The sequence below is a fragment of the Anser anser genome (genome assembly GCF_964211835.1).
Source record: "Anser anser genome assembly, chromosome: 28".
NCBI classification, from domain to species: Eukaryota; Metazoa; Chordata; class Aves; order Anseriformes; family Anatidae; genus Anser; species Anser anser.
The window spans coordinates 3938267-3947552 of record NC_139749.1 but is presented as its reverse complement, the minus strand read 5'-3'; the positions used below and the strand labels follow the sequence as shown (position 1 = coordinate 3947552).

At 69.4% G+C, this 9286-nt stretch overlaps 1 protein-coding gene across 1 annotated transcript in view; it reads right to left on the bottom strand.

The window, feature by feature from the left end:
* Positions 1-2083: 2083 nt before the first annotated feature.
* CELF3 (CUGBP Elav-like family member 3) overlaps positions 2084-9286 on the bottom strand; it is a 7979-nt gene continuing 776 nt past the window's right edge. Inside the window, exons 2-12 of the mRNA XM_083813328.1 lie at positions 8922-8970; positions 7651-7779; positions 7494-7573; positions 5695-5838; positions 4982-5120; positions 4376-4525; positions 4240-4305; positions 3769-3867; positions 3428-3571; positions 2653-2785; positions 2084-2512 (exon numbers count right to left, since the gene is read on the bottom strand). Coding sequence (XP_083669454.1) covers positions 2658-2785; positions 3428-3571; positions 3769-3867; positions 4240-4305; positions 4376-4525; positions 4982-5120; positions 5695-5838; positions 7494-7573; positions 7651-7779; positions 8922-8970 — 1128 coding nt within the window. The 3' untranslated portion in view covers positions 2084-2512; positions 2653-2657. The remainder of the gene's footprint in view (positions 2513-2652; positions 2786-3427; positions 3572-3768; positions 3868-4239; positions 4306-4375; positions 4526-4981; positions 5121-5694; positions 5839-7493; positions 7574-7650; positions 7780-8921; positions 8971-9286) is intronic.

The window sequence follows — 9286 nt, the reverse complement described above, 5'->3', positions numbered from 1 at the left end:
AGCGCTCGCTGCGCTAATGGGATTTCTCGGCCGCTGTCCTTGGGCGCCCCGCGGGCCAGTCCCGGGCACGCAAAGGGTGCGAATCGGGGTTCGTCACCAATTTTAGTCCTTAATTTCAGGGGGAGCAGGGGCCTGGGGCTCCCAGCCCGTTGGCCTGGGCTCCGCGACGCAAGCGGCGCTCGTTGCGTTTCAGGTCGCTGCGTTTGGGGTTTTTTTTGTTGGTTTTTGGTTTTTTGTTTTTTTTCTTTTTTCCTTAAGGAAACCGAAAGCGCCGCTCTGTGCCCGGCTAAGTGGGTCAGGAAGCGCCGCGGCCGCCCGCCGGCTTTAATCGCACGGAGCCGGCCCCCCCCCACCCCCCCCGGGCTCAGCAATAATCGGGGGGCTCGGCCCCCCCCCCCACCCAGCGCGCCCCCGGCTGGGCCCCCCCGCGCTGCCACGCACACATCCGCTTTAATTTATTCGAGGGAACTCTAACGGTGTTTTCACTGCGGTATCTTGTATTTTTTATTCGTGATTCAGAAATGTGAAGGAAAAAAATTACCAAAAAAAAAAAAAAAAAAGGCAAAAAGGAGGAATTAAAAAAAAAAAAAACAAACCCAAACCACGCCTCTCCCCCTCCCCGTCTGCTCCCGGTGTTCCGTTCCTCGTTCGCTAGCGCTAACCACTCCGGTTGTTTGGTAAAGTCACTTAGTGTAATTAATTGTAACATATTCTTTTAAATAAATTGATTTATTGATGAAGCTGCTGGGAACCGTGGCCATTTCCTTCACCGCGGCGGGGGCTGGGGGGGGGGGGAACCCAACCCCCAAATCCCCGGGGTCCCTCCCGACCCCTCCCTGGGACGCTTCACAGCCATCAAGGTTCAGGTTTTTGGTTTTCTTTTTTCTTTTTTTTGTAACTTTTATTTAGACAGAAAAAATAAAAGGAGGAAAAAAAAAAAAAAAAGAAAAAAAATTAAATTATCCAAAGTAACCGCAATAAATAGCAAATAAGTTAAGCGCCGGTGTCTCCACCGCAGACGTCAACTCCCCGGGGTCTGTGCCCCCCCCAGCTACCGGCCCCGCGCCCCCACCCCCCACCCCCCCCACCCTCTAAACCGACTCAGCAGGTACCAAACCCCCGAAAAGGGGGGGACAGAGAGAAAGAGAGGAGCGGCCGCGTGCCCCCGCGCCCCCGGCCAACGGGATTATGTACAGGGGGGGCAGCGGGGTGGGGGTGGGGGGGGACCGGGGCACGGCTGCACCACCACCCCCACCCCGGGTTTGGCTGCTGGGGGGGGGGCCGTGCGGCACCGGGCACCAGCAGCGGGCACCGCCGCCGTTTGGGCCAAATTGGCCCCGAATTTGGCCGCAGAGCTCCGGCCACGTCCCCGGTGCGGGTGTTCGACGCCTCTGCCAGCGACCGCGGGGGGCTCGGTGCGGGGCGGGCGCTCCGTGTCCGGGCTGCTCTGGGGCCCCCCCCGGGTTTGGGCGCCCCCGGGGTGCGCGCGCCTCCCGCTGCCCGCGGGGCCACGTCCCGGCTGCGTGTCCGTGGGGCAGGGCCTCGCCTGTCCCCGTTGCAGCACGGCTCAGGTTGTTCCGGTACATCCCAATTCCGGCACATCCCAGTTAGTTCCAGCACATCCCAGTTTTGGCTCATCCCAGTCTCAGCGCATCCCAGTTTGTTCCGGCACATCCCAGTTTGTTCCGGCACATCCCGATTCCTGCGCATCCCGATTCCTGCAGCCTGACTTTTGGTGGTTTCAGCGCATCCCAGTTTGTTCCGGCACATCCCAGTTTGTTCCGGCACATCCCAGTTTGTTCCGGCACATCCCAGTTTGTTCCGGCACATCCCAGTGTTGCCTCACCCCGACTTTTGGTGCAGTTTTGGCGCATCCCGGGCTCGGCTGCTCCTCGGCCGTGGCCGTTGGGGGGGGGGGGGGGGCAGGGGGCGCAGACCCCCAGTGCCCATCGTGGGGGATTGAGGCAGGTTGGGGAGGGGCCAGAGCGGGGTGGGGGTGGGGGGGTGGCAGTGTATGTGTGTGTGTGTTGGGGGGGGTCCCACTCACCCTGGGGTCTGGGGGGGGGGGGGGGGAGAGGGGGGGAGCATGCCGGGCCCAGCCCCCTGTGTCCCCCCTCCCCCCAACCCCATGGCGGCCCCCCCCGCCTGGAGCTGGTTTTGGTCCTGTTTGGTGAGAAAAAAGCTCCAAGCAGGGGGCTCCCCTGTGGGTGCTGGGGGGGGGGGGGGTGGGGGGAGGAAGTCCCATCCCATCCCCCCCCTCCCCGGGCCGATGGGACATGGGTGCTGGGGGGGTGCTGGGGGGTGTCCAGATTGGTCCGGGGTGGGGGAGGAGGGGGTGTCCATCCTTCCTGAGCATGTGGGGGGGGGGGTCTGTGTGTGCCCTCCCCCCCCCCCCCCCCGCCGCCAGCAGGACTGAGCCCCCCCACAGGCACCACTGGGGTGTCCCGGGGGGGGGGGCAGCTCCGCAACTGGGGGAGGGGCACCCAAGGGTGCTGCTCCGGCACCTCCGGACCTGGCGAGAGGGGAGATGGGGGGGGGGGGCATTAAGCAGTGCTGGGGAGGGGGGGGGTGGAGCAGGTGGGGACCCCCCCCCCACCCCGAACGAGTTGTGGGGTTTTCGGGGGGGTTCTGGGGGTGCCGGGGGCGGCTCACCGGGCTCAGTAGGGCCGGTTGGCGTCCTTCGGCCGCTTGAGCTGCACCTTGAGGCGCTTCATCCCGATCTGGAAGCCGTTCATGGCCTGGATGGCCGCCTGCGCGCTGGCCGGGTTGTCAAAGCTCACGAAGCCTGGGGGGGGGGCGGGTGGGGGGGGCGCTGGGGACAGGGGCGGCCGCGGCTGCCCCTGCCCCGCGGTGGCTCCCCCAGGGGACGTCCCGCGCCCCCACCGTGCTGCCCCCGTGCCCCGGCTGCGCTGGCTGGGAGCGCTCCAGCCGGGACGGCCCCGTGCCCTGGGCAGGCTGTGCCCCCCCCGGCCCCCCCCCCGCCCCCGCGACCAGGCCAAGGTGTCCCCGCCTGTGACAGCCCCAGTTCCCTGGCCACGGGGAGCCCCCGCTAGTGGTGTCCCCCGTGTCCCCAGTGTTCCTGGTGTGTCCAGTGTCGCCCCTGTCCCCGGTGTCCCCGGTGTCCCCCATGTCCCCCCTGTCCCTGGTGTCCCCCGTGTCCCTGGTGTCCCCTGTGTCCCCCCTGTCCCTGGTGTCCCCCCTGTCCCTGGTGTCCCCCCTGTCCCTGGTGTCCCCCGTGTCCCCCTGTCCCCGGTGTCCCCCCTGTCCCCATGTCCCCCATGTCCCTGGTGTCCCCCCTGTCCCCATGTCCCCCGTGTCCCCCTGTCCCCGGTGTCCCCCCTGTCCCCCCCTGTCCCCATGTCCCCCGTGTCCCCCTGTCCCCGGTGTCCCCCCTGTCCCCCCCTGTCCCCCCTGTCCCCGTCCCTACCGAAGCACTTGCTCTGGTTGGTGGCGCGGTCGACGAAGACCTTGGCGGAGATGACGTTGCCGAAGGGCAGGAACATCTGCAGGATCTCGGTGTCGGCGAACTCCTGGGGCAGGTGGTAGATGAAGATGTTACAGCCCTCGGGGCCTGCGGAGGGAGCGGCATCACAGCGGGCACCCGGAACCCTGCGCCCCCCCCGTGCCCCCCCCCCCCCAAAACCTCCCCCACCCCCGCGCTTGGGGTGACCCCAACCCCTGCCCACCCCCGCACTGGGCACCCCGAGCCCAGCGCCCTTTGGGGGTCGGGGGGGGGGGTCGGGGGGGGTGGTCCCGGGGTGCTCTCACCTTCGCGCTGCTGCTGCTGCGGGGGGGGCGGGGGGGCCAGCAGGGGCCCCGGGGGGGCGAAGGCCGGGCTCACCAGCCCGTAGGCTGCGGGGTAGGCGGCTGCGTGGGCGACAGGGGGTCAGCACGTCCCCCCCCCCCACCCCCCAGCCCAGTGCCCCCCAGTGCCATGTGTTGGTTCCCCCCTCCCCCACACAGAACCATCCAGGTACCCCCACCCCCCCCCCAGTGTCCTCACAGTGCCCCCCCCAAATCCATGCACTCCCCCCCAACCCCCACCCCAGTGCACTCCCACCGCACCCACAGCTCTTAAATGCCCCCCCCAGTGCCCCCCAGTGCTCCCCAACAGCCCTCCAGTGCCTCCCAGTACCCGCCCAGTGTCCCCCAGTACCCACCTAACGCCGTGCAATGCCCACCCAGTTTACCCAGCACCACCCCCCCAGCACCCCCCCGGTACCCCCCCAGCCCGCCGACCTGTGTAGTGCTGCATGCCGGCGTAGGCTTGCTGCAGGGGGTCCCCGGGGGCGGCGGGGCTCTGGGCTGGGGGCAAAGCGGGGGCTGTTAGGGGGGGCGGGGGGCAGCGGGGGGGCGAGTGGGGGGCGGCGGGCACCTGGGAACGGGGGGACACCCCCGGCGTAGACGGCCTCGGGGGCAGGCGGCCCCGCGGGCTGTGCCGGCACCGGGCTGTACCCGTTGACGCTCAGCGGGGCCGCGATGGCGGGCACCGGGGTGGCGGCCATGGCCGGCGGTGTGCTGGTTCCTGCGGGGACACCCCCGTCACCCCCCCGGCCCGGGGGGGGCACCTCGCACCCTGCCCCTGCCCCGCGTCACCGCGCGCTGGGGACACGGCCACCGCCGGCGGCCCCATCCCTCCGCGCCCCCCTCCCCGGCCGTGGTGCCCGTGAGGTCGGTGGCTGCGTCCTCCGGTGCCACCTCCACGTGTCCTCCCCCCCGGAAGGAACCGTCCCCAGGGTCCCCGTCCCCCCGTGCCCACCCTGTGTCCCTGTCCCCCCGTGCCCACCCCGTCTCCCCATCCCTGCTGCCACCTTCTCTGGTGCCCCCCCAACCACCCCGTCACCGTTCTTCGTGTCCCCATCTCTGTTCCTGCCGCCCCCGACCCGCTTCCCAGTGCCCCCCACCCCCAATGCCACCCCCGTGTCCCCCCCCCCCCCCGGCACCCCCCGTCCCCGTGTCCCCGTCCCCCGGCGCCACCGACCTGAGGAGGGGGGCAGGGGGGTGGCGATGAGCCCGTTGGGGGTGACGGTGCCCATGTGCTGCATCTGGACGGCCATGGTGGCCATGGGGCTGAGGTAGGCCGAGTGGGCGGCCACCAGGGCCGCCTGCTGCTGCATCAGCTGCGGGGACAGCGCCTGGCACCGGGCACCGGCCCCCGGCACCCCCCCGGGGCAGCGAGCCCCCCCCCGGCGGCTGTCACCCAGCACCCCGGGGTCCCCACCCTGGGCCATGAGGTTCCTCATCCCCCCTGTGTCACCCCGCTGTCCCCACACGTACCATGGCGCCCCCGTCTCCCCCGTGTCACCCCCGTGTCCCCATGGGGCCCCCGTCTCCCCCGTGTCCCCCCCCCGGGCGCTGAGGCTGATCATCTCCCCGTGCCCCCCCCGCAACGAGCCCACCTTGGATTTCGAGCTCCACCACCTCCTGTCCCCACCACGTCCCCACGACCCCCCCCCATCCCCACGACCCCCCCCCCATCCCCACGACCCCCCCCCCATCCCCACGACCCCCCCACGACCCCCCCCAGGAACCCCCCCCCCCCCCCACATCCCCACCCTGGCCCTCGGGGTCCGCCAGGGATCCGTCTCCCCGTGCCCCCCACCCCAACCCCACCCCCCGCAGTCCCCAGGGACACCCCTCACCCAACGTGACCCCCCCCCCCGTGACCCCCCCCCCCCGTGTCCCCCCCCCTACCGCCTGCGTGTAGGCGCTGTAGGCCCCGAACTGGAGGGCGATGGGGCTGAACATGCCCAGCTGGCTGGCGACCTGCTGCATGCGCCGCAGGCCCCGCTCCTTCTCCGTGTCCGCGAACTTCACCACCAGGCTGGACGAGGCGCCCTGGGGGGGGGGGCGAGGGGGGGGGCACGGCCCCGCGTCACCGGGGCACGGACGGGGCGAGGGGGGGACGGGGTGGGGATGGGGATGGGATTGGGATGGGGATGGGAACGGGATGGGATTGGGATGGGACGGGGATGGGAACAGGATGGGGATGGGATTGGGATGGGGATGGGATTGGGATGGGAGCGGGATGGGACAGGGATAGGATGGGAGCAGGATGGGGATGGGATTGGGATGGGATTGGGATTGGGATGGGAGCGGGATGGGACAGGGATAGGATGGGAGCAGGATGGGGATGGGATTGGGATTGGGATGGGACGGGGATGGGAACGGGATGGGAGCGGGATGGGGATCGGATTGGGGATGGGATTGGGATGGGACGGGGATAGGATGGGAGCAGGATGGGGATGGGATTGGGATGGGGATGGGACGAAGATGGGGATGGGGATGGGATGAGAATAACGATGGGGGAGGGGATGGGATGTGGTGGGGACTGGATGGGATGGTAGGGAAGAAGGATGGGGATGGGACTGGGATTGGGATGGGACGGGGTTGGGATGGGGATAGGATGGGAGAAGGATGGGGACGGGATTGGGATGGGAATAATGATGGGATTGGATGGGGTGGGGATGGTGGTTGGGATGGGATGGGGATGGTGGTGGGGATGGGGATGGGATGGAAATAATGATGGGGAAGGGGATGGGGTGGGGTGGGGAGACTGGATGGGATGGTGGGGCACAGGGATGGGGATGGGATTGGGATGGGGATGGGATGAAGATGGGGATGGGACGGGAATAATGATGGGGGAGGGGATGGGATGCAGTGGGGACTGGATGGGATGGTAGGGAAGAAGGATGGGGATGGGACTGGGATTAGGATGGGACGCGGATGGGATGGGGATAGGATGGGAGCGGGATGGGGATGGGAATAATGATGGGATTGGATGGGGTGGGGATGGTGGTTGGGATGGGATGGGATGGGGATTGGATGGGGATGGTGGTGGAGATGGGGATGGGATGGGGTGGGGAACAGGATGGGGATGGGAATAATGGGGGAAGGGATGGGATGGGGTGGGGACTGGATGGGATGGGATTGGGATTGAGATGGGGATGGGATGGGATGAAGATGAGAATGGGATGGGAATAATGATGGGGAAGGGATGGGATGGGGATGGTGGTGGGGATGGGATGGGAATAATGATGGGGAAGGGGATGGGATGGTGGGGCACAGGGATGGGGATGGGATTGGGATTGAGACAGGGATGGGATGGGAATAATGATGGGGGAGGGGATGGGATGGGGTGGGGATGGTGGTGGGGATGCGACGGGGATTTGGTTAGGGATGGGGATGGTGGTGGAGATGGGGATGGGAATAATGATGGGGAAGGGGAGAGATGGGAGGGGCCTGGATGGGATGGTGGGGCACAGGGATGGGGATGGGATTGGGATTGAGATTGGGATGGGGATGGGACGGGAATAATGATGGGGAAGGGGATGGGATGGGGTGGGGACTGGATGGGATGGTGGGGAACAGGGATGGGGTGGCGGGGGGCTGGTGGAGGCGGTGGGCACGATGGGGGCGACGGTGCCGATGAGGACGGTGCCGACGGAGGTGACGGCGCGGGGGGGCCGGCGGGGCCGGGGGGGGCATCTCACCGGCAGCGTGCGGCTCCCGTGGAGGGCGGCGATGGCGGCCTGGGCCTCGGCGTGGCTCTGGAACTTGACGAAGGCGCAGCCTGGGGGCGGCGGGGTCAGCGGGGTCTGTGCCCCCCCACCCCCGGCCCCCCCGCCCCGCAGACCCCCCCCCCCGGACCTTTGCTGGTGCCGTCGGGGCCGCGCAGCACCGTGCACTCGTCGATGGTGCCGAAGGGCTCGAACATCTTGCGCACGTCCTCGTCCGCCTGCTGCTTGCTGAGCATCCCCACGAACAGCTTGCGGTCCTCTGCGGGCACAGCGCGGCTCCCTGGGGGGGGGCCACACGACACGACCCCCCCCCCCCCGGGGATGGGACAGGGTGGGACGGGATGGGACCCCCGGGATGGGGCTGGGGGCAGGGGATGGGACAGGATGGGACCCCTGGGATGGGGACCCGGGGGGGGACAGGACGGGATGGGACCCCTGGGATGGGGATGGGGGCAGGGGATGGGACCCAGAGGGGCACAGGATGGGATGGGACCCCCGGGATGGGGCTGGGGGCACGGGATGGGACGGGACCCCCGGGGATGGGGACCCGTGGGGGGGACAGGATGGGACCCCCAGGGATGGGGACCTGGGGGGGACAGGATGGGATGGGACCCCTGGGATGGGGATGGGGGCAGGGGATGGGACCCAGAGGGGCACAGGATGGGATGGGACCCCCGGGATGGGGCTGGGGGCAGGGGATGGGACGGGATGGGACCCCTGGGATGGGGACCCGGGGGGGGGACACGATGGGACCCCCAGGGATGGGGACCTGGGGGGGATGGATGGGATGGGACCCCTGGGATGGGGACCCGGGGGGGGGACAGGATGGGACCCCCAGGGATGGGGACCTGGGGGGCAGGGGATGGGACGGGATGGGACCCTGGGATGGGGATGAGGACCCGTGGGGGGGACAGGATGGGATGGGACCCCTGGGATGGGGCTGGGGGCAGGGGATGGGACGGGACCCCCGGCAATGGGGACCGGGGGGGCACAGGACAGGATGGGACCCCTGGGATGGGGCTGGGGGCAGGGGATGGGACGGGACCCCCGGCGATGGGGACCCATGGGGGGGGATGGATGGGACCCCCTGGGATGGGGACCTGGGGGGCAGGGGATGGGACGGGATGGGACCCCTGGGATGGGGTTGAGGACCTGGGGGGGAGACAGGATGGGACCCCCAGGATGGGGACCTGGGGGGGGGATGGATGGGACCCCCAGGGATGGGGACCTGGGGGGGGGGATGGATGGGACCCCCTGGGATGGGGCTGGGGGCACGGGATGGGACCGGACCCCCAGGAATGGGGGCAAAGGATGGGACAGGATGAGACCCCCAGGGATGGGGACCGGGGGGGGGGTCCGGGGGGTCCCGGGGGGGTCCCGGGGTGCCGGGGGTGTCCGTACCTCCTCGGCTCTCACTGTCGGCCGGCTTCACCTGGATGGGCCGGTTCATCTGGGGGCGACAGCGCGGGATGGGGGCACGGACCCCCCCGCCCCCCCCACCCCCCACCCCAAGGAACCCGACCCCCCCCAGCCCCCCCCAGGATGCTCCCGTCGCCATGGCAACGCATCGTCACCGCATCCCGTTACCGGGCAACCGCGGGGGGACCCCGGGGATGAGCCAACGCCCCCCCCCCCCCCCCCTCCCCGGTAACTGCCCCCCCCCCCTCCGGTAACCCCCGGGGAGCGGGGGGGGGGGATGGGGGGAGGGCACAGATGCGCGGTAACCATGGCAACGGCCGGCCGTGCTCCATGGCAACCGCCTCCTC